At 46.3% G+C, this 25,000-nt stretch overlaps 2 protein-coding genes across 2 annotated transcripts in view; both read left to right on the top strand.

Annotated features, from left to right (window-relative positions):
- Positions 1-19,017, top strand: part of Syn (synapsin) — a 747,383-nt gene extending 728,366 nt beyond the window's left edge. Inside the window, exon 14 of the mRNA XM_076177098.1 lies at positions 18,935-19,017. Within this exon, the coding sequence (XP_076033213.1) occupies positions 18,935-18,949 (15 nt within the window). The 3' untranslated portion in view covers positions 18,950-19,017. The remainder of the gene's footprint in view (positions 1-18,934) is intronic.
- Positions 19,018-19,653: 636 nt separating this feature from the next.
- Positions 19,654-21,028, top strand: LOC143020416 (uncharacterized). Its single transcript, XM_076176833.1, has 3 exons — positions 19,654-20,157; positions 20,295-20,454; positions 20,968-21,028. The coding sequence occupies exons 1-3, from the start codon at positions 19,656-19,658 to the stop codon at positions 21,026-21,028; spliced, it is 723 nt and encodes a 240-aa protein (XP_076032948.1). The 5' UTR covers positions 19,654-19,655.
- The last annotated feature ends 3,972 nt before the right edge of the window (positions 21,029-25,000 follow it).

Below are 25,000 nucleotides of genomic sequence, written 5' to 3'. Positions count from 1 at the left end.
CCGAGCGCTTTACCATGTGTTGAGTATTTGTGTTGGATGCCATCTGTCGTGACAGGTGACTTCCCTTGTCCTTGTATGTGTATTAGTGTGAATTTCTGTTGGTTCGTGCGAATTTTCCAGCAGCGCTCGTAAGCATTAATGCTTTTGATCTCGCGCTCTGTCTTTTTCGCAAGCATGCGTGTTGATTTTCCTGGTTGTGTAATTATTTGTGTGATGTCATCCGCGTATATGATGTGTTGACATCCCGGGTTTGGCTCCGGAATATCTTGTATGTAAATGTTGTAAAGTGTTGTAAAGCTAATGGAGCTTCCTTGCGGGACTCCACAGGTGATGGAGAATTCTTGTCCTATGTGTCCTATGCGTACGCATGCTTTCCTGCCTGTTATGAAATTGCCAAGTGGTATGGGTGGAGTTGTCGTTGAATTATTTTGTATTTTAGCCCTGTCCACCATACCTTATCAAACAAAGGCTTTGCTCACGTCCCTGAGCACCAGGTTAATTAACCTGGTGCTGCTTCTGGGCTTTAGCTATTGCTAGTGAGTAGTATAGTGTGGCCAGAGCTGTGTGTGTGTGTGTGTGTGTGTGCCGAATCCTGAATGTCTGAAGAAGCCGTGTTGTGACGGTTTTAATGTCTTTTGTTGATGGAGGTGTGTGTAGAGTCTGTGATTTAGTATTTTTTCGAAGAGTTTTCCGTGTATTTCTAAGAGTGATATGGGTCTGTTATTGTTTACTTGTCTTAAGTTAGTGCCTGTTTTGGGGATAAAGATTATTATTACTGCTGTTTTTAAAGTGCGTGGAAAGTAATCCATCTCCAGTGCTGCGTTGAAGATGTTTGTGAGGTTTTGTATTATTTTGGGATGTGCGTTACGTGTAAGCATTTGTTTTGTTATTCCCGATCTGCCTGGCGCCCTATTTTTCATAGAGTTTAGGGCTTCACGTAGTGTATGTGTATGGGCTTGGTTTGTCCCTACTTAGGGAGAGCGGAGGGGTAGGAGTGTGTGGAGGGGGTTATGAGAGATGAGTCTTCCATGCAAGTTTCAATGTATTCTTCAAAGTCCTTGTCAAAGTCTTGGTTTTCTGTTGGTGTGATGGTGAAAGTTTTTTTCCCAGTGTGTACGTAGCGCTGTTTCTTTTTCTTGTGGTGATTAGTGTTTCTTTTCCTAGTTCTTCTATTATGTAATGATTATGTGACGTTCTAGTGTTTCCCATCATCCTGTTTACCGATTTCCAGAATGTTTTTGTGTCTTTGGTAGATGTCAGTTTGGAGATCATTTCCTGCCATTTTTCTTGGTGTTGTGCTTTGTAGTGTTCGTCGAGTAGTTGTCTGATTTTGTTAAGTCTTTTGATGTGATGTGGTCCTTGTGGAAGTGTTGTGATGTATTCGTGTATGTGTCTTGCTTGTGTTAGTAGTCGTTTAATGTTTTCTGTGATGGGTGCGTGTGATAGTATCCTGTGAGCTATTTTTGAAATTGTGAGTGTAGCTGCGTGTTGTATGATTGTTTCTGCGGCTTGTAGTGCTCGGTCTATCTCCTCCTCGTTCGCACCCTCATCGCACTCCCCCGCGAGCGACTTGAAACGTTTCCAGTTCGCTCTCTTGTGTGCGAATCGTCATCTTATCGGGATTTGAATGGGGGACACAGACACTGTCATAATGACTGGGATGTGGTCGCTTGATGTAAGTGGACCTGGTGTTATGTGGTAGTTGTGAGTGGCATGTCTGTTTTGTAGGACTATGTCTGGAGTGGTGGATGTTTGATGTTTAATGTATGTGTGTCATGCCGTAATTATGTATGAGGTGAGTGACTCCTTTGCCGGGGGGGGGGGGTTGAATCCCTGTGTCCTAGTGCATGGGACCTGGCATTTAAGTCATCCATTATGTATGTTGGGTGTTGAAATGTGGCGAGTCTTATGAAGTCTGGAAATACTAGGTAGCATCGTCTGAATGGGATGTATGTTGAGGCGAATGTTGTAGGTCCTAGAGAAGTTTCTATGGTAACTGCTAACATGTCTGAGTGAAAGTCGTCTATTAGTTTGTGTTTTAAGTGTGTTTGGACCGCAATGCATGTTCCGTCGTGTTTTTCTTGTGTGGTGTTTATGGAGTGAATGGTGTATCCTGGTATTTTTATTGGTCTGTCTTTGTTACATCCGTGTCCGTTTATGATTATGATATTTGGGTCTATTCGTCTGTAGGTGTTTATTAGTTCGTGTCTTCTGTTGTGCCAGTCTAGTACATTGTGCTGCAGGACTTTGAGTGTAGTGTACATGTTGGTGTTTATTTGTGTGTTTTATGTAGTTGTTGGTGTTTTGTTTAGTTTTCTAAATTTAGTTGCTGATACCAGTTTGATTTCGAAGACTTCCTCGTCGTACAATCTTTTGTTCCAGTTCTCTATGATTGGTCCTATCTTGATTTCGTCATTTTTAGGTACGATTTTGAAATGTCCTTTGTCAAGTCCTTTTGAGAGGTTGTGTGTTGTTGGGATGTTTGGGATGTGTGTGTTTAGTGCTGCGTATATTGTGAAGTCTAATTCCTTATCTTGAGTGTGTTTTGAGCCTGTGATGGAGATCTTTGGTTGGGTGGTTACGGTTTGGGTACTTGTGGTACTGTTGGAGGGGACGGATTGGGAGGAGGAAGAGGAAGGGTTGTCATTGTCAGTCTCTTGAGTTGTAACGGTTGCTTTGCTTGGTGGGGCGGAGGAGGAGTGTGGGGAGGGGGTGTAGGTAACTGTGTCTGTGTTGTCTGTGGAGGCATGTGAGGAAGTGAGGGGGTTTGGGGGGGAGGCTTTTGAGTCGTTGGCATGAGAGTACTTTTGTGTTTTGGTAGAGTGATTGTTGGTAGGGGTTGTATTACCAGTTTGTATTTTGATTCCCAAAAGAGATTCGGAGGAGCCTGCTGGGATTAGTGTGAATGAAGTGATGTTATTTTGGATACAGAGCTCTGTGAGGTGTTTCTGGAATGTTCCTGGATGTGTGATGTTATGTAAGTGTGCTGAATAAATCATGCCCACTGTTTGTAGTTGTAGTGTGTTAGACAAAGTCAAGGTGATTTGTGGAAGTCCTGTGGGTTGAGTGGGTTGAGTGGTGGCTGAGGTAGGAGCTTGTGCAATGCTTGTGGTGTTATTCTGTATTGCACTCGCGTAAGTTTTAGTCCGCTTGGTTTTAAGGAGTTTTTTCTTCTCCTCCTTTCGCATGGGACAGGACGCAGCTACAGCCACATGATTCCCCTGGCAGTTTAAGCAGTGAAGTGTTGTTTCAGTACACTGTTTGTGGGTGTGTCCTTTCTGAGAGCATTGGGAACAGATGTTGTCTTTGTTGGGGCATTGCTTTGTGGAGTGACTAAATTGATAACACCTGAGGCATTGTGTTATCTCTACATCCTCCCTTCGGATTCTGTCCGCGGGGACATGTTGAAGGCTTTATGCCTTCCTTTAGGAGTCTCTCAGTGGAGCATGTTATTTTGAAGGTTCTGGTCAGTGTCCCTAGTTTTGAAACTTGAGATCCCCTTAGGTAGTCGTGTTGCCTATGAATCTCTTTTTCAATTTCTAGGGCTGACCTCTCTCCTACCCATGGATCTACCCCTGTGCAGTAGACTGTCCTACGTGCTCTTTGTGCTGATAATAGTACTGGTGTAAGACCTATTTTGCTCAGTTTACCTTTTGCTTTTATTATCGTGGAATGTTTCCACGTCTTGTGTGTTGGCGCAGAGTTCATTGTACCCTTTGCCTGCTTTGAAGATATTGACTATGGGAATGCCTAATTCCCCACAGATAGTTTTTAGTACACTCCCTTTGTCCGGTGGTTCACCTTGGTCCGCCCTTAGGCGGACTCTGGTCTCAGTCATTTTTCTTCCTATCAATATTTGTTTGTTGTGTGAAAGGAGAGAAAGTTATGTTGGCGTGTGTTTGAGAGATTGTATATAGATAGTGGGAGTAGGAATGAGGGTGGGTGGGTAATTACCGACCGTTACGCTAATATTTACCTCTACACAGTTCACCTTGTACAGACCGCCGTACGCTCCACAGATACTCCCTTGAATGGTGGCTTTGGGGGGCTGTAAGGAGCTCGAAAAGCAGACCTGGTTTTTTCCGTTTCTTCTCTTCTTGACTTGGTTCTTGTTTCTTGAATCTTATCTTCTTCTTCTTCTCGTATCTTCTTGACTCGATATTTGTAACGGATCGAATCAACATGTCTATCTCTCTAAGCCAGGGTTTGGTCGTATTATGGTATATATCGGCGAAGAGCGGAGAGCTGAAACGTCCGCCCGCCAATCAGCGCACGGGATGCATCCTCTGTCTTCTAGTTGGTAACGACGTTTCAGGCTGCTGCTGGATATTGATAGCGTTTTTTTTTTTTTTTTTTTTTTTTTTTTGTAAATTAGCACCGCTTCTGTCATCTCCAGTCTTCTGGTGTCGTTATTTCTTTCAATGATAGTGGTGGTGCCTTCCATATGGTGCCTCTTAAGTGCTAGTCCATGCTCGTACAGGTAGTGTCTTCTTATGGCGCCGTCCTGCAGATGTGCTGAAATTCTCTTTGACAGTATTGTAGTGGTGACGCCAATGTACCGAGAATTTAGGCGACTGCAGTCACCACTGGAACATGTGTGTTGGAACACGACATTCACCTCTTGCATTTCATTTGTCTTAGGGAGGCAGCTGTTCTTTACGACTAAGTTGGATGTCCTTCTTGTCTTATAGTAAATGACGAGGTCGATTTTTGAAGCCGGGTCGGTGGGTGTGACGTTCTTATAGATTATACTTTTAAGGGCTTTCTCGTCATCTTTGTAGACTGAAGACATAGTACCACTATAAAAGAGTTTTATGTTTTGTGTAACTGGCTGTTGTTCCTGTTGGTGCATAAAGGTGTCCAGTCGATGCAATTGCACCGTTAAGGCAGAATCCGAGATTGGTGGATTTGGTATAAACTTACGTTGAAAATGAAGCGGCTTCACAACGAACCAAAATGTCGAGGAAAGGAAGCTTGCTGTGTTGTTCTATCTCGTGGGTGACGTTGAGGCAGGAATTTGTTTTAAACTCGGAAATTAAGTTCACGACTTCTTCTTCTGTGTTGGCACTGATGAAAATATCGTCCACGTATCTTGCGTAGATTTCTGGCTTTGGATGGTGCTTCTGCCAGAATATCTCTTCTTCAATATGTTTCATATAAAAGATAGCGAAGAGCACTCCCAGAGGTGACCCCATGGCGACATTTTGGTCCGTCTTGAAGCTGCTTCATTTTCAACGGAAGTTTATACCAAATCCACCATTCTCTGATTCTGTCTTAACGGTGCAAGTTAGTGTCCTGAGCGGTATCGACGCAGTGTCATCAACGCCTTCGTCAAAAGAGCCCTTACCCACTCCTCAACATGGACCGCCACGAACGCAGAGCTTAAGAGAATCACCCAGCTTCTCAGCAACAACAATTACCCCATTCAAGAAATAAACAGCGTTATACGGCATCGCCTGGACACCTTTATGCACCAACAAGAACAGCAGCCATTTACACAAAACATATAACTCTTTTATAGTGGTACTATGTATTCACCCTACAAGGATGTCGAAAAAGCCCTCAAAAATATAATCTATAAGAACGTCAGACACACCGACCCGGCTTCAAAAATCGACCTCGTCATTTACTTTAAGACAAAAAGGACATCCAACTTAGTCGTAAAGAATAGCTGCCTCCCTAAGACAAGTGAAATGTAAGAGGTGAATGTCGTGTTCCAACACACATGTTCCAGTGGTGACTGCAGTCGCCTAAATTCTCGGTACATTGGCGTCACCACTACAACACTGTCAAAGAGAATTTCAGCACATCTGCAGGACGGCGCCATAAGAAGACACTACCTGTACGAGCATGGACTAGCACTTAAGAGGCACCATATGGAAGGCACCACCACCATCATTGAAAGAAATAACGACACCAGAAGACTAAAGATGACAGAAGCGGAGACACGTTGAGGTTGTCCTTGATGGCTCTCCGGAGGCCAAGGAGTATCCATGGTAGTTGGAACGTGCCGCAAGAGATGCTTTGAGTGAGCGGTAGGTTCGTTCGACCATGCCGTTAGCTGTAGGGTTGTAGGAAGTAGTGTGTGGGCTGTAGTACCTAGGAGTTCAGCGAGGGACTACCACAGCCGCGACGTGAAGAAAGTTCCTCGGTCGGAGGTAACGTGCTCCGCGAGGCCAAATCTGGCAATCCATCCACAGAGGAAGGTTGTAGTGCAGAACGAGGTGGTACTGTCCTTCATGGGGATAGCCTTCAACCAGAGGGTTGATCTATCAAAGAGGTAACGTCCTCAGGTATTGACAACTTGGTACATGCAAGCATGCACAGGTAGGATGGCAAGCAAGCAGGCATACGTAAGCAGATAGGCACAGGCAGAAGCACAGGCAGAGTTAGGCAGGCACTGGCAGGAGGAAGAAAGCATGCAGGCAGGAAGGCACCGGCAGGCAGGCACCGCCAGGCAGGCACAGGCAGACAGGCGGGCAGGCAGACACAGGCAAGAGTTCACAGGCAGGTAGGTACAGGCAGGCAAGCAGAAAGACAGGCAGGCACAAGCAGACAACGAGGCATGCAGGTAGACAAACTGGTAGACAGGAAGGTAGGCATGCAGGCAGGCAACAAGGTAGGCATGCAGGCAGGCAACAAGGTAGGCATGCAGGTAGAATGTCGAAGGTAGGCACATGCAGGATGACAAATATAGGTAGGCAGGCAGGCAGGTAGTAAGACAAGCAGGCAGGCAGGCAAGCAGGTAGGCACAATCTGGGTGATAACATTCAGACAAGCATGCACAGGCAGTCACAGACAGGCAAGCAGGCAGGCAGGCAGGCAAGCAGGCAATCACAGGCAGGCAGGCAGGTAGTCAGGCATATAAGCAGGCAGACATAGACTTGCAGTCACATGCAGGCAGGCAGGCATAGGCAGACAGAAACATGCAGGTATGCACAGGCAGGAAGGAATGTCAGGAAGACACAGACTGGCAGGCAGGCAGGCAGACACAGGCTGGCAGGCAGACAGGCAGGCAGACATGCACATGCTGATAGGTAAGCAGACAGGCATACATACACAGGCAGGAAGGCAGAAAGGCACTCGCAGGTTGGCATAGAGAGGAGGTACAGGGAAAAGACCTAGGGAGGAGGCACAGGCAAGAAGGTACAAGTAGGCAGGCAAACATAAGCAGATAGGTACAGGCAGGAGTGACAAAACAGGCAGGCACAGTCACGAGTGACCAAACAAGGAGGCACAGGGATGCGGCAGTCAGTAAGGAAGGCTGGGAGGTACATGAAGGAAGCCACAGGTAGGCACGAGCAAACAGGCAGGCACAAGTAGGCATGTAGACAGGCAGGTAGGCACAGTCAGGAGCAAACATGGAGGCACAAGCAGGCATGTAGGCAGGCAGGTTAGGCACAGGCAGGCAGGTAGGCAGACAGGCAGCCACAAATAGGTAGGCACCAACAAGTGGACAGGAGGGTAGGCAAGCAAGTAGGCAGGCGGGCAAAGGCAGACAACCACAGATAAGCAGGCAGGTAGGCAGGCACAGGCAGGCAGGCACAATCAGGAAGGCATGCAAAGACAGGAAAGCGCATAAAGTTAGGCATAGGGAGGCCGACACAGGCACAGAAGCATAGACAAGCAGACACAAACAGGCAGGCACAGGGAAGCTGGTAGGCAGTAAGGCGGGCAGGAAGGCACAGGTAAGCAGATAGACAGGCAGATAGAAACAAATAGATAGGCACATACAGGCGGGCATACACAGGCAGACTTGCACAGACAGACAGGCAGGCAGGCAAGCAAAGATAGGCAGGTAGGCAAGCAAGCAGGCAGACAGACAGGCGTGAAAGCAGGTAGGCAGACTGTCACCCCCGCGTCCGTCGTCTCCTCTCAGAGCGTTTCTATTCTCTCTAGAATTTGTTCTAAGGCCCCATGCCTTGGTCTTCTTGGGGGGGAATAAAATAAGGTGTAGTTTTTCTCTGAAGCTTGTTGGTCTAAATCAGTACACCCCGAGAATCCCCACCGGAATTCTCTACATCACGTCAAGCCACCTTCGTTCTGACATCACTCTTTCATTCATCCAATAGTCTTTTACTTCTCAAACAAGTGACACACCTTAAGGGCGTGACTTTCCTTTCTGCACCAATGATTATTCTCCTCCTCCACCTTTTTCTCCAATTGGCATTATGTCGTAACAAAAAATGGCTTGTCCGCTCGCAGTTCCAACAGTCGAAACAATATTACACACCAGGCGACACTCTGCACTTTTAAACATATACAAGGCGCGAGTCTGACTCAGCTATCCTTGGACTGTCAGCCGTCGGCCGTTATTATCATAAGTATTCATAACAACTGACCCTGGATTAGCATTCGTTCTCCATCTACCTCTCAATCTACTCTGATCTACCTTATATGTCTACCTCTATCTACCGGCCTCTTACACAGACAGGCAGGAAGGTAGACATGCAGTCAGAAGGTTGAAGACAGGTACAGGCATGCAGGCACAATCAGTCGGCCAGGCACAGGCAGGTAGGCAGGCACAGACAGACAGGCAGGTAAGGAAATAGTTACAAGCAGAATGGTCACATGGAGACAGGCATACAAAGGCATGTAGGTAGAGACATGCAAAGTAGGCAGGCAGAGGCAGGCAAACAGACAGTCACATGCAGAAAGTTAAGTAGGCAGGCAGGCACAGCCAATTGGACAAATGTAAACAGGCAGGCAAACACACAAGCAGACAGGCAGGCACAGGCAATCAGACAAAGGTAGACAGGCAGGCAGGCAGGCACAAGTAGATAGGCAGGAACGCAAAGGCATCTAAGTGCAGGCAACCAAACAGGAAGGCAAGCAGACACGTATGCACGAGCAGGAAGCAGGCAGGCAGGTAGAAATGAAGCCAGTCATAAGGGTTGGCAAGCATGTAGGCAGTTATGGTAGGTAAGCATGGAGGCAGGGAGGCAGGAAGACAAACAGGAAGCAAGTAGGAAGATAGGGAAGTAGATAGGCAGGAGACAGGTACTAGCAAGCGGATAGGATAGTAGGCAGGCAAGCACGCAAGCAGGCAAAGTCAGGCACCCATAGGTAAGCAGACAGGTATGCACAGGCAGGAGGTACAGGTAGGCATGCATGCAAGCACAGGCAGGCATGCATGCACAGGCAGGCATGTATGCACATGTAGGCATACACAAGCATGTAGGCACAGGCAGGCAGGTATAGCCAGACAGCCACACAAGCAGATGGAGGAATCAGACAAGCAAGAAGCATGAGGCAGGCATGCACTAGCAGGCGGACAAGAAGGCAGCTTCAGATAAGCAGGTCTGCAGGTAGACATGCACAGGCATGAAATTATAGACAGGCAGGCACAGGGAGAAAGGCAGGTACTGGCAGGCAGGCAAAGTAAGGCAAGGAGTCAGGCAGGCATAGGTAGATAGGCACAGGTAGGTAGGCACAGGCAGGCAGTCACAGGCAGGCAGGCATAGGTAAGCTGACATCGGCAGGCAGGTAAGCAGGCTGGCTGGCAACGGGCAAGTAGCCAGTCAGACAATAGGACATGGGCAGGCAAGGAAACAGGCAGAAAATCACAGCCAAGTAAGCACAAGCAAACAAGGACAGGCAGGCAGGCAGGTACAATCAGACAAGCAAGTAGGCAGGGAGGAATGCACAATCAGGCAGGCACAGAAAAATAAGCAGGTAGAGAAGGACAGGTAGGCAAAGAAGCATGCACAGTCAGGCAAGCACAGACTGGCAGACAAATATAGAGGCAAGCAGGCACAGGCAATCAGTAAGGTTTGCAGGCAGGCATGCAGGCACAGAAAGGCAGGCATGCAGGCACAGAAAGGCAGGCAGTCAGGCAGGCAGGAGCAAGCAGGCAGGTAGGGAGACAGGCAGGAATGTAGATAGGTAGGGAAGCAGGCAGATAGGCAGGCATGAAAGCGGCCAGGCAGAAAAACAGGCAATGGTAGGCAGGCACAGGATGGCTGGCACAGGTAGGCAGGCATAGGCAGGTATACAGGTAGATAAGGAGCCAGGTAGACAGGCAAGCAAGCAGGAAGGTAGTGAGACAGGCAGTCAAGCAAGCAGGTAGGCAGGCAGGCAGGTAGGCAGAAAAAACAGGCAGTCAGGCACAGCAAGGCAGGCACAGGCAGGCTGGCACAGTCAAGAAGATACAGGCAAGTAGGCATAGACATGCAGCCACAGAAAAGCAGGTATAGGTAAGCCGACAGGAAGGCAATCACAGCAAAGCAGGTAGGCACAGGCAGGCAGGCAGGCAGGCAGGTAGACCGGATGGCAAAGGCAGGCAAACATAATCAAGAAGGCACAGGCTGTCAAGTACTGACAGGGAGGGAGTCAGAAGGGCAGGAAGGCTGTTAGGCAGAGAAGCAGGCAGGCACAGGCAAGCACAGGCAGGCACAGGCAGGCAGCCAGGAAGGCAAGCAACCAGGTAGGTAGGTAGGCAGGCAGGTATGCAGGCTTAGGCAGTTATGCACGAGCAGGCAGGCATGCACATATAGGTAGGCACAGGCAGACGTGCATATAGTCATAGGCAGGCATACAGGTAGTCAAAAGCAGACAGACACAAGCAGGCGTACATACAGGCATGTACAGGTAGGCAGGTACAAGCAGACCGGCATCGGGAAACAAGTAGGCAGGCTAGCAGGCAGGCAGGCATTGGCAGGCAAGAAGGCAGGCAGGTAGGAAGGCAGTCAATCAGTCAGGTAGAGGCAGGCAGAGTCAGACATGTACGCATAATTAGACAAGCAGACAGGTAGGATGGTATGGGCATGTGGTGTACACATGCACCGATATGCCTGTAGGTACAAGTTGATGCACACGGAGTTGTGTGGTAGTCTGACCTGACTCGACGCTCGAGGGCTAGGATGGGTCATCCCAATTAGGTCGCGTCTGGTCAAGGAGTCAGATTGGCCGTGGGTATATATACCGCCTACCCCGAGCGGTCAAGCCATTCAACACAATGCTCCTAGAGGTCGGACGTCTCTCCCCTCCAGCTCTCTCAACAAACGCCCAGGAATCTTCGCCGGCCGGCGGTGATGAGGAGACATATCTCCTTAGCTGCTGCCGGTCTGGCATAGGCCGACCTCTTCGTTGACGTCGGCAGGCGGGTTTACACCAAGACAAATACACACCTTTCCCAAGCCACGTAATTCTCTGTTTTCAGAGTAGTGCTTGGAAGAAAAGAGTCACACGCACACTTGCTTGCTGGCTTAGGAGAGGCCCAACCCAACTCGCACACAGAACCCTCATCTGCTCGTAGGCTGGTCGACGTAGAGGAATTGGGACGCCTCTCTGTCCAACCGGCCCGCAACCTAACGCTGGCCTCTTCGCTGACACTGGCGAGTGAGTTTACATTCTGACATTTTACACATAATTCCCAATCACGTAATTCTCTGCTTTCAGAATTGTGATTGGAAGGAGATAATACAGCACCCGCCCGCCTGCCCCCCCCCCCCTTCGCACCGCTACTGAATCAACTCTACAGGATCTCAAACCCAACCTGGGGAAAAACAGGCTACTCAGGCCCCACCTGTGGCTTCTCAGGAACGCGCTCTACACGCTCGCCGGTGGTGGCGAGGAGATATATCTCCTTTGCTGCTGCCGGTATGGTAGAGGCCGACCTCTTCGTTGACGTTGGCAGGCGGGTTTACACCGCACGCCTGCCCCCCCCCCTCGCACCGCCACTGAATCAACTCTACAGGATCTCAAACCCAACCTGGGGAAAAGCAGGCTACACAGGCCCCACCTGTGGCTTATCAGGAACACGCTCTACACACGGGAAGTGAACTCTACTCACTTCCAGTAAGATACACACACACACCTCTCACGAACATAGCCACGACACACGCACAAACATCTACACTTACTTTTTCTTCGACTAAAATTCGCTTCCTTTCTAACTTTCTCTTACACTACATCTCATTTCAATTTACCTCCAACTAAAGATTTTCCGTTTTTCCACCTTTCTCTACTACTACGCCTCCTACCATTTTCTAAACTTTTGTTGGTGATCCTAATCCTAATCCTGGCGTCGGCGCCGCCCTCCAAGCTCCCAGTCCATTTCTCCCGAGCCACGACCACCAACTGCCCCAAATCGCTCGCTAATTCGCCTGGTGCTAATAGCCCTCTTTTATACACCACTATCTTTTCATTTTCTTACAGACATTCTTCCCACAAAAAACGATCCCGCGCAAGCGGGTGGTCTTTTCTAGGAATTCAGAATTCAGAATTCAGAATTCAGCCGACTCAGTCATCCAGATGCTCACACTGTACCACACCCGGACAGTTGGGGTATACTTCTGTACGCACGTTGCTAGGCCTTCGCGTTCGGTCCCCCGCGGGGGGGGGGGGTCATGTCAGTTTTTAGGCTAATGTACAAGTATCCACAGGAGAAATCGTTCAAGACACACCGGGTGTCAATTACTCCCTCCGTCACTTTTGCCCATAGCCAGACAGGCATACAAAGGCAGGAAGATAGAGACAGGCAGGCAAAGTAGGCAGGTACAGGCAGGCAAGCAGCCAATCAAACGCAGGCAGGTAAGTAGGCAGGCAGGCAGGCACAGGTAATCAAACAAAAGTAAACAGACAGGCAGGCAGTCAAGCAAGCATACAGGCAGGTAGGCAGGCAGGCACAGGCAATCAGACAAAGGTAGATAGGCAGCCAGGCACGCACGCACAGACAATCAGACAAAGGTAGATAGACAGGCAGGCAGGCACAAGTAGATGGGTAGGAGGGGAAGGTGCAGGCAACCAGATAGGAATGCAAGCATGCAAGCAGGCACGCAGGCACGAGCAGGAAGTAGGCAGGCAGGTAGAAATGTAGCCAGTCATGAAGATAGGTAAGCACGTAGGCAGTTATGGTAGGCAGGTAGGGAGGTAGACGGACAGGCTGGAGGCAGGCAGGCAGATAGATAGGAGGCAGGTACTAGTAAAGAGGGCAGGATGGAAGGCAGGCAGAAACGCAGGCAGGCAAAGTCAGGCACCCATAGGTAAGCTGGTAGTTATGCACAGGCAGGAAGTACAGGTAGGCAGGGAAGCACAGGCAGGCATACATGTACAGGCAGGCATGCACAGGCATGCAGGCACAGGCAGGCAGGTACAGCCAGGTAGGCATGCACTAGCAGGTGGACGAGAAGGCAGGTAAGTAGGCAGGCAATCAGGCACAAGAAAGTAGTCTCAGATAAGCAGACAGGTAGGCATGCACAGGCAGGTAAATATAGGCAGGCAGGCAAACTAAGGCAAAGAGTCAGGCGGGCACATGCAGGTAGGCACAAGTAGACAGGCACAGGTAGGCAGGCAGTCACAGGTAGACAGGCATAGGCAAGCTGGCACCGGCAGGCAGGTAAGTGGACTGGCTGGCAACAGGCAAGCAGCCAGCCAAACAAGAAGGCATGGATAGGCACGGAGGTATACAGGCTAGAAGGAAGGCATGGGCAGACAGGCAGAAAAGCATATCCAAGTACGTCAAAGCAAACAAGGACAGGCAGATAGGTACAGGGAGATAGGCATGTTATGAAGGGAGGAATGTACAATCAGACAGGCACAGAAAACCAGGCAGGTAGAGAAGGACAGGTAGGCAGAGAAGCAGGCACAGGCAGGAAAGCACAGGCAGGCAGACATAGAAAGGCAGACACAGACTGGCAGGCAGATATAGAGGCAGGCAAGCACAGGCAATCAATAAGGTATGTACGCAGGCATGCAGGCACAGAAAGGAAGTCAGGCAGACAGGAACAAGTAGGTAGGCAGGAAGGCTGGCAGGAAGGTAAGGTAGACAGGTAGGGAAACAGGCAGGTAGGCAGGCATGAAAGCAGTCAGTAAGAAAGCAGGCAATGGTAGGCAGGCACAGGCAGGCATGCAGGTAGGTATAGACAGGCATGCAGGCAACCAGAAGCAGGCAGGCACAAGCAGGCATACACACAGGCAGACACAGACAGGCAGGCACAAGCAGGCATACATACAGACAGGCACAAGCATACAGGCACCGGCAGGCTAGCAGGCAGGCAATGGCAGATCGGCAGGCACATGTAGGCAGAGCATAGCAGGCAAGAAGGCAGGCAAGTACAGGTTGACAGGCACATGAAGACAGGCAGGCAGGCAGACAGAATGGCATAAGCAGGCACATGCAGGTAGGCACAGGTATGCGTGCAGATAGGCATAGACAGGCATGCAAGCAGCCAGATGTGGACAGCCACAAGCAGGCATATATGCAGGCAAACACCGGCAGACAAGCACCAGGAAACAGGCAGACAGGCTGGCAGGCAGGCAATGGCAGGCAATAAGGCAGGCAGATACAGGTTAATAAGCACACGAAGGCAGGCAGGCAGGCAGACAGGATGGCATAAGCAGGCACATGCTAGCGGGTAGGGAGACAGAAAGAAAAATATAAGGAGGCAGGCACAGGCAGACAGGGTCAGGTAGGCAGGCATAGGTAAGCAACGGCAAGCAGGCAAGCATAGTCAGGTAGACACATGCTGCCTGGCAAAGACAGTCAGTCACAGGAACGAAGACAGGCAGACGCAGGGAGGCGGGCAGAGAGGTACAGGTAGAGATACAGGAAGGCAGGCACCGGCAGCCAGGTACATGTTGGCAGTTAATTAGGCAGGTAGGCAGAGAGATACAGGCAAATATGAACAGGTAGGCAGGCCGACAGGTAGCCATGTATATCTAGGCAGGCACAGGCGGGCATTCAGGCACGCAATCAGGCAGGTAGGCTGACAGATATAGGCAGGCACACACAGGCAGCAAGGTAAGTAGGCAGGTAGGTAGTTAGTAATTTGTATAGGCAGGCAGGATGGCAGGTAGGCTGTGAGGCAGGCACAGGCAGGCAGTCAGTCCCGGGAGGCAGACACGGGCTGGCAAATATGCTGGCAGATATTGACAGGTAAACATGGGTAAATAGGCAGGTAGGAAGTCAAACATGTAGGGAGTCATACACAAGCAGGAAGACACAGGCATACAGTATACGGCAGGCAGGCACGGGCAGGCTAGCAGGCAAAGCAGGCAGCCAAACATAAGCAGGCACTCAGGCTTGCACAGGCATGCTCAGGCAGGCTGGAAAAGGCAGGCGGGAGCAGGGAGATAGGTAGTGAGAATGGCAAGCAGGTAATCATGTAATAAAAGGCAGGCAGGCAAACACAAGGATGAACTCAGACTTGCACAGGCAGGCAGAAATATGTAGGCAATGACAAAAATAGTTAAGCAGGCAGGCAAGTAGGTAATTATGTAGGGAAAGGCAGGTAGGCAGGCAAGCGCAAGTAAGCACCCAGGCTTGCACTAGCAGGAACAGGCAGGCAGGAATAGGCAGGCAGTTACAGGAAGATAGGTAGCCAGGCAAGCAAGCAGTCATTCATGTAACTAAAGTCAGGTGGGCAGAGAGAAGGGCATGCAGGAAGACAGGTAGACAGATAGGCAGGCAAGCAGACAAGCAGGCAAGCAGGCATAGGTTTATAGTCCCGGGCGGGGCAGTGGTACAGAAAGTCACAGGCAGTCAAGCAGGTAAACATGTAGCTACACGCAGGTAGGCAGGCACGCACGCACGCAGGCAGACAGATAGGCAGATAGACAGGGAGTCAGGGATGCAGGCAGGCAGTTAGGTAGGTAGGCAGGTAGGCAGGCAGGCAGACAAATAAAGCACAGTTAGGCAAGTAGGTAGGCAGGCATGCAGACAGGCAAACAGGCAGGCATATAGACAACCAATCAGACACGGGTAGGTGGGCAAAGGCAGGCATGCAGGGAGGCAGGCACAACCAGACAAGCAAAGGTAGGCAAGCACAGACAGACAGGCAGGTAGGCAAGCAGGCAGGCAGGCATAGCCAGGCAGGCAGGCATAGCCAGGCAGGCAGACAAGTTTCAGGCAGACAGGCAGGCAGAGGCAGAAAGGTACAAGAAAGCAAGCAAAGGCAGGCAGGTAGGCACTGGATGGCAGGCAGTTAGGCAAGCAGGCAGGCAGACATGTAGACAGGTAGGTAGGCACATGCAGGGAGGCACAAGCAGGCAGGCAGGCAAGTAGGTAAGTAGGCAGGCTGTCAAAGACAGACAGACAAGCGGGCAGGCAGACATGTACACAGGTAGGCAGGCACATGCAGGGAGGCACAAGCAGGCAGGCAGGCAAGTAGGTAAGCAGGCAGGCAGGTAAGTGGGTAAGCAGGCAGGCTGTCAAAGACAGGCAGGCAGGTAGGTATACAAGCAAGCAGGCACAGGCAGAAAGGCACAAGCAGGCAGCCAGATGCTGGCAGGCAAACAAGTAGGCAAGCAGGTAGGCAAGTAGGCAACCAGGCAGGCAGTCATAGGGAGGCAGGTAGGCAGGCAGGAAGACAAGCAGGCAGGCAGGAATCAGGTAGATATTCAGCCTGGCACAGATAGGCCTACAGGCATGCAAGCAGGAAGGTACAGGCAGACAAGCAGGATGGCACATGTAAGCAGGCACAGGCAGTCAGGGATAGGCTGAAAAGCACAGACAGGTAGGTAGGTTGGCAGACATGGAGGAAGACAGGCATATAGACAGCCAGGCAGGCAGGCAGGCACAAGCAGACAAGGAAGGACAGGTAGGTACTGGCAGGCAGGCAGGTAGGCAAGCAGGCAGGCAGGCATAGCCAGGCGGGAAGACATGTAGACAGGTAGGTAGGCACTGGAAGACAGGTAGGAAGACAAAAGCAGGAAGCCAGGTACAGGCAAGGAGGTAGGTAGGCAAGCAAGCAGCCAATCGCAGGCAGGCATGCAGGCAGGTACGCAAAATCGGGAAGGAAACAAGGAGACATTCAGGCAGGCACAAGTAGGCAGACAGGCATGCATGCAAGAAAGTACAGGCAGATAAACAGGAAGACACATCCAAGCAGACACATGCAAGGAGGGATAGGCAGTCACAGGCAGGTAGAGAGGAAATCAGGCAAAGGCAGGCAGACATAGGCGACGAGACAGGTAGGCAGGCACTGAAAGTCAAGCAGGCAGAAACAGGAAGGCATAGATAGGCACAGGGGCAGCATGGAAGGCAAGAGGGAAGGCACAGGCAGTAAGTGACGGGCAGGAAGGCACAGACAGACAGTCACAAGCAGACAGCAGCATGTAGGGAGGCAAGCTGCCGGGTAGCCTGGTAGGCAGACACACTGATAGACAGGCAGCTAGGAAGACAATATGCACGTATGCATGCAGGCAGGCAAGCGAAATCAGCCAGACAGACATAAAGGCAGAAACAGACAGGTCGGCAGGCAGGCACAGGCAGGTTGGCATAGGCAGGTAGGCAGGGAAGCACTGGGAGGCAGGCATGATGGCAAGGACAAGCAGGTACAGTCAGATAGGAACATAACAGCTCGGCAACACCATCAACAAGAAAATGCATGAGCAGAAGCATCAAGCCCCAGAATTGGCATGAACACATTTGGACAATCCACCAAGAAACCAGAACAGTCATTTCAAACGCAGAGCAGGCCAAAACACTTCTAAAAGAATGCAGTATAACTAATCAAATGCCAGCTGCACGTATGATTTTTTTGACTAGAATAAATTAGATACAGAAATTTATTGAATGTATAGTTTCACATGACACGGTTCCGTACAACATATAAATACACACCATTAGGACATGTTTTAGTAATGCACAATGTAAAATAATCTTAATATGTAGTATATGCCAAAACACAAGCAGAATGATGGAAAATAAACGAAGAAAGGAAAGAGTAAAAAAAAATAGAGAGAGAGAGAGAGAGAGAGAGAGAGAGAGACTGATTGTCTGACTGCCTGCCTGTGACCGCCTGTCTTTCCCTGCCTGCCTGTGCCTGCCTGCTTGCCGCTGCTTACATGTGCTTACCCACCTGTACCTGCCTGCCTGTGCCTGCCCCCTTATATTTTTCTTCTTGCCTCCTTGCCTGTCTACCTAGCTTCTTATCTACCTGCCTGTCTGCCTACCTGTGCCAGCTTAATTGTGCCACTCTATCTGCCTGTCTGTTTGTGCCTCCCTGCTTGCCCCTCCTGCCTGAGTGCTTGTCCCTCCCTCCTACTTGTCTTCTTGCCTGCGCCTGCCTACTTGTGCCTGGCTGTCTCTTCCTATCTGGCAATGTATGCCTTCCTGTCTCTACCTACCTGGCTATGCGCACCTGCCTGACTATGACCATCCTGCTAATGCCTGCCAGTTTGCCTGCCTGTCAGCCTGCTTGCCTACTTACCTGCCTTTCTGCCGGCCTGTGCTTGCCTGCCTTCTTGCCTACCCACCTAGCTGCCTAAAACTATCGACTTCCTGTTGCCCCCAAAAATGTAAAACTGATCCCACGGTTCTGTTCAAAGTTTTAGCGTTGTGGGTCTATGTAAGTAACACCCACGTAAATTTTCTTGGAACTTGAAGCATACATGCGGTATCACCAGCGTATCAAAATATACCAAAAATGGTTATATTACCTTCTATTCTTCTTAAAAATAAATCTCTACTATTTCCAAGTCCGTTTGGCAAAGATGAAAATTAAGTTGGCAAAACTGAAACCCAGGTTGGCTATAGTACATATGTACAGTATTTAACTTGCGAATGTTCCCAGGGCCTTATATATATATATATATATACATATATATATATACATCTATACATATATATATATACATATATATATATATATATTCATAGAATAGTTTCCATGTGATATTGCATTTTCTGTTAATGATCTTGCATTAACAGAAGATGGAAGAAATCAGATGGGTTTTGTTGTTTATAGCTGGCGAGGTACGGTTGAATTTTGGCATGAGTTTTGTATTTCTGGACGTGTCTGATGTAATATTAGGCCTCCTGTCAATAGCAGCATTTGTTCATGAATATGTCAGGAGTACGTTGGTAGGGTATTGAATATTGAAACGTATCGCCATCCGCAAATTTTATTTTATTTTTCATAACACATTTATTGCGCTACGTTTCCTGGGGGATTTATAAGATTTCACAATATTTTCTTTTCTGTTGCAGGTTGGGTTTTTGTAAATCATCAGTTCCACCAAGAAAACACGGCATGATCGGGAATATATTAGAATGCTACTGGGTACCGTTCCTCAGGATGAAGAAAAGGAAGTATGGGGCAGTAAACTTCCATCGAATAGGCAGGTTCTATTTTGTCTTCTAGCAAACCTTCGAGATACGCATTGGGATTTGGGATCAAGATTTATCTGCCACCATTGACAATGTGCTTTTGCACTACCAGAGAGCATGGGTTCCACCCATTTCCGGGAGGAATAACATTGGCCGAGTGATTAAAACTTACTATGACAAAGTTTTCATGATACTTATATAAAAGAATGTGGATAGAAGACAGGCAGACGATCCTGGTATAACCAAGTTTAAATCAGAACTAGATAAAACAATGAAATTTTACAGGAATACCGTGTTGAAAGATATGGCAGCTGCAAAGAAGGGTAAAGCTCAAGCCGAACAATATGCAATCGATCATGACATACTGTTCATGAAAAGCATGCTGACTGACAGAACAGCTACCTACTCTGGTTGGTGTGAACAAGGTACTAGCCAGAAGCATTAAGAAACGACAGGAGAGACAGAAAAGGTGCGGCAAGATCAAGAAAGTTGTGATTATGAAGAAAATGTTGTGGCTGATAATTATTCTCCTATTAGTACTGATGAGGAAAATAACACTGATGAATTCATCACTGCTGAGCCAAAAAGAAAACACAGGAGAATGGCGAAAGAAGGAGTTTTAATTTTTGTGCCCCATGATATTTTAAAGTCAAAGGAACTTGTATCATACAGTGTTAGAAATAATATCTCAACAACCCAGTTGAATACAATTGTATATTCCTTTGTATCTGCATGTGGCAGGGATACATCAAAATTGAATTTAAGTGCAAGAACAACCCACAGATACCGAGCTTCGATCATGTCAGAATTAAGTTTGAAAAACAAGGATGATTGGCACCCATCAGACAAAGTACTAGTTCACTGGGATGGAAAATTAATGGATACACTTGATTCTATAAGCACTGATGATCACCTGCCCATTCTTGTGTCTGGTGACAATAGCACAAAGCTTGTTGGAGTCCCCCCTCTTCCACATTCAAATCAGAAAGGTGACCCACACAAAGGAGATGTGATATCAACAGCAACAAAGCAACTTTTGATGGATTGGAAGTGTGAAGAGAATGTTGTGGAGATGCTTTTTGACACAACTCCATCAAATACAGGTAAGCCCATCAGAAACTGTTGTGTAAATATTAACATCATGAGGATGAATTATATATATAAATAACCATACAAAATGATAAGAACCTTTTCTAGAATTAGAATTATTCAATTAAAAACTATTTTCGTACACCTTTAGCACAGAAAGCTGGTGCCTGCGTCTCCCTGAAAAAGGAATTAGGGCGAGCTCTTTTCTGGTTCGCTTGTCAAAGGCATGTAGGTGAAGTCATCCTAAGTGCTTGTTGGGATTGTCTCAAAATGGAAGGCTCTTCAGGTCCAACCATAATGCTTTTCAAGAGGTGAGTCTTCATGCTTTACTATAGGAGCAGGAACCTTGAATCAGAGACAACATAAACTAACAAAACAATATTAATAATATAAATCCTAACACATAATACTTATCAAATAAATGGGGGATGTAGAAAATATAGAACGTGTAAGACTGAAACCTGGCACGTCGAGTCGTCTGTTGTCCAAGCGATAAAGATTACAATCCAGAGGGGGGGGGGGGGGGGGTGAGCTGGTAGCTAGCTAGAGGCAAGTCTGTTGAGTCCTTTTTTTTTTACCTTAAGGCTATCGACACATAAGGTGGTCATTAAGCCTGGTATGAACCTGCGATCCTGTTTAATTTACCATTACAATTTCCACAACAGTCCTGTTGTGCACATATATAACACTGCTTTGTCAATAAGGATACAGTCATTGGCCAAAAGATTTGTTACATTTAACTGAATGTTCTTGAGTCTATAGTGGTGTATAAGCGCCTGGCGCTGTGTGTCATATTTCAAAGTGTATGAGTATATGTCTTACAGAGAGTGTAGTGTTGCAGGTGTTGCACTGGGGAGGAAATACGCCAGTGATGTAAGGATTTAGGTGGGTGATGTAGGTGGAATTCATCCTCAGCCTTGCTATGGCGATTTCCTCCCGTCTATTGCTTCTGTATGATGTTGACCAGTCTGTTATGTGCTCCTTTTGTTTGCGTGTGATGTGGAGATTGTCCCGCTTGGTCTTCAATGAGGTGTTGGAGCTTCAAGTGGATATATACTACGGTTGAGTCTACAGTTGGATGAACAAAGAGTCACTAGAGCTCGCTTTCTTTACCGCATATCAATGCCACATCATCTGTGTATGTTACTGTCATTCCGTCATACGTTTCACTTATATCTTGTATGAATTCGTCTGTGAATACTGTTTTGTAAACATCAAGGATTACGATACAACCAAATCTAGATTTACTGTAGGTCTGACTTCGTACAATATTGTGTCACCAGCTTTGAATATCATTTGCTTCTCATGGACTTTCTTCTTTATTTGTTTATTTGTTTATCTATTTGTATCAAGACTAAAATGTTCAGGTTCCATGACTTCCAATGTTTTGATCTTGATGGTCCATTACATATATTTTCTAGTATTATTTCCATCGTAAATGTCATATTAACTGAACTACTTATAGGACTGAATCCATATTGCCTTTATTCTTTAATCTATGCTGTTAGCCTTGTTTCAAGTGTTCTTTCGTACATTTCATCAACATTTAATAGGAGTAATATTCCTCTGCAGTTTATGCAGTTTAAATTATCCCTATTTCATTAAAAAAAAATTCATATAGGATAATCAATATTCACACGTATCTTAAGAGGAAATGTATTACATGAATATACAAAATATAGATAGATAAATAGACAAATACAAATGAAAAGACAAATGAAATCAGGTATGGAGCATCCAATCGAAAACATTGCTCAATGCATACTACGAGTATATTAATATTTTCGAACTTCGACGCTGTGTGAGGCCACCACATGTCCCCTCGTCAGATCATAGAGAAAGCAGTAATAGATGCCTGACTCGTCCTGTGACACCTGGCTGAAGACAAGGTAATTGGTAGTTGAAAGCCAAATGGAGAGTGTCTAGGTTTGTCATACAGAAGAGAAAGTTATTGGTGTTGTTCTGGAGGTCAACCTGCGTACCATTGACGATGATCACTTCAGGATGGAAGCTTTCATATTCTGCTGAATGTCTTATTATAGGTGAAGAGAAACAAAGTGAGACTAAGCTCAACAGAGCCAGGCTGAAAACGTAAGTAACAATAGCCTTCAAGCCCATCTTTAGGGGTAAAATATTTGAATTAAGCGTTGGTAAGGATGAATTAGTACTGATGAAATCTAGGCGAACCTATTTATATATGGATCTACACACAAGGAAATCTCTTGCATGACACAAAGATATGATATCATTAGAGCCGTTTGCAAGCGTATTGTCGTTGGCGTCTTACCTAGAACAAGTACCCAATTTCTCCGAACTGACATTGGGAAGTACCAGACTAGGAAAGATAACACAGGTCTGCGTTTTTATTTCATTTTTTTTTTAATCCAAGCATTCTGGCTATGCCGAATTAAAAAAAATATCCTGGATTTGGTCAATCAGCTCATATTATTGAATTACACTAATCTCCACAGTCATCAGGAAAATGATCCAGATACGATCTTTGAAATCTCTTTTTACTGACATTCGTGCTCCCAGAATCTTAAAACTCTGCATTATTCTTGAACAATGAACACGTATTCTGATCTTCCTTTTTTCAAGTAAATTACCCACAACTGATTTGAAGGCTTCCCATGCATTCCTCTTTGTTTCACTCATTACTCCATCGAACTTTTCATCCTTCATTAGGATTCTTATCTCGGGGCCATCGAAATGTCTACCTTGTTAAAACAAATGTTGGACTTCCTTTATTGATGACCTTGACAAAATTCTTCACCAATCCAATTCTTATATGAAGAGTGGCGCCAAAATTTGACCAATGGATCCGCAACCACATAGTTTTCCATTCATTATGCTCGTAGTGTTTATTATCTGCTCTGCTATTCCACGGAGAGAAAACATGAGTTTTTAGTGTACCCAAGGCTTCAATTAGTCCTCCAATATCACTGCAATATACTAATGAAGAGTTGTCATAAAGTGAAGACTAAAAAAATAAAAAAGCTAAAATCTTCACCTCTTTTGCGGTACCAGAAATACGTAATTCCTGATGCAAGCAAATTGCTTTCGTCAAGGCGTGTTTCAAGTCACTGATGAGACTCTTTTGATAACCCTAAACTCGTTGATAAGTCATTCGGTTGTGCTTGACTTAAAGGCTTTGGTTGGTTCTCACCGGAGTTTGGAGGTTAATACGATGCAAAGGTGCCCATATATTCAAGCTGGGTATCACTGTCTTTCATCGATATCTCTGTACTTGGCTACATTTGTCACTGGGTTTTCTGGACCATGAGGTACTGACTTTCTGGTAGATGGGATATCAGGAAACACAATATGGTGGTTATTCTTCTTATTTACACCTGTAAAATTCATATAGGTAAAATATCAAAGTAAGTCTCGCGGGTTTTTATAAACTTAAAATATGTCAAAATATATATTTTCAAAATACATTAATTAGAGTATCAACTCTAAGTAATCGTTGTTATTTCTAAATATGAACTCACATTGTAGATTAGTTATACAGGAATACCAATCTGTCACATGATTCGTCCCTTCTTTCCACGTCATGGGAACACCAAATGTTAGGGGTTTCATCTTCCCCTTACTCCATCGTCTTAAACTTTCAACACGTGTTCTACACTGTAGAGTCTACAGCATGTATGAGGAGCAAAACTTTTATCTTGATCTTCAATTTGTATTCCAAAATAGGCGTAGTAACATGATTTTACAAACTGAGTAATTTTCGAATGTTGATCGAGCATTCTAACTTTGCAAAAGATGTAACAAAACCTGTTTGGATCATTTATGCATCCCCTTCTGTTCATTGTCAAATCCCTGCAATAGAATTAATGAATTTATAAAACACACACATTCACATGTACGCACACATATATAAGCGTGCGTGTGTGTGTGCATGTGCGTGTGTATAGACTTACAAAAGTCTCATTCCTATACTGAACGAGCACTGACCATCTATCTAAAGCTAGTTACTTTGATTTATTTATTACGTAATCAAATTATATATTTGTGTAACTTTTTCAGAAAACGAATTTGTTATATGTGTAAAAGTAACTAATAATAGAAGAAAAAAAACAGAAAATAGCGAAAAATCTAGAGTTGATAATAGAAACGGGTTTCAGATTTGAAATCAGCACGTTTAGTTTACTTGGAATCGGTCAAAAAAATCTTGACAAAAAATACCACTGTAATAGATGATAACAACAGGGATTTACAGGTACCTACTATAAGACTCGTGATTATATTACAATATCTATTTTGTTCAGATTAATATGATTATATTAATTTATTTATTTTCATTTATTTATTTATTTTTACTTATTTATTTATTCATTTACTTATTCATTTGTTTATCTATATATCTATTTACACAATAGACTTCTTTCTATATACGTATAAAGTCTGTCTAAATTTAAAGGTGGTGCTACATGTAGAGCTGATTTTTCTGTCGTCATGGACCGAGGGACAACTGAATTCACTTCTTTTATCGTGTGTTTTGACTTCACTTTTCGTAAATACGACGAATATGACGTAAAGAAAGACTTATAGTATTTGACGTCTTTCCTCGATTATTCTGATGAAGCACTTCTTTGGCGGCAGTAGTTAGCGGTTTGATTTAGCAATGGCCACTAACAAATGTGACACAAATAAACTTTAAATTAGTGGTAAATGCTATTATCATATATTGTTGGAATAATACTAAATCCAGTACCCAACATTAATACTATGTCTTATTTTTATATAACAGGTGATGTCGCACGCCACCCCCTCCAATAGATAGATAAATAAATGAATAAATAAATAAATAAAGGCATCGTTTCGTAGAACGAATCTGGTCTATACCAATTC

This window comes from Oratosquilla oratoria, chromosome 40, assembly GCF_046742065.1.
Source record: "Oratosquilla oratoria isolate Oo_2021 chromosome 40, ASM4674206v1, whole genome shotgun sequence".
In the NCBI taxonomy this organism is placed as follows: Eukaryota; Metazoa; Arthropoda; class Malacostraca; order Stomatopoda; family Squillidae; genus Oratosquilla; species Oratosquilla oratoria.
This window is presented reverse-complemented; position numbering and strand designations above follow the sequence as displayed.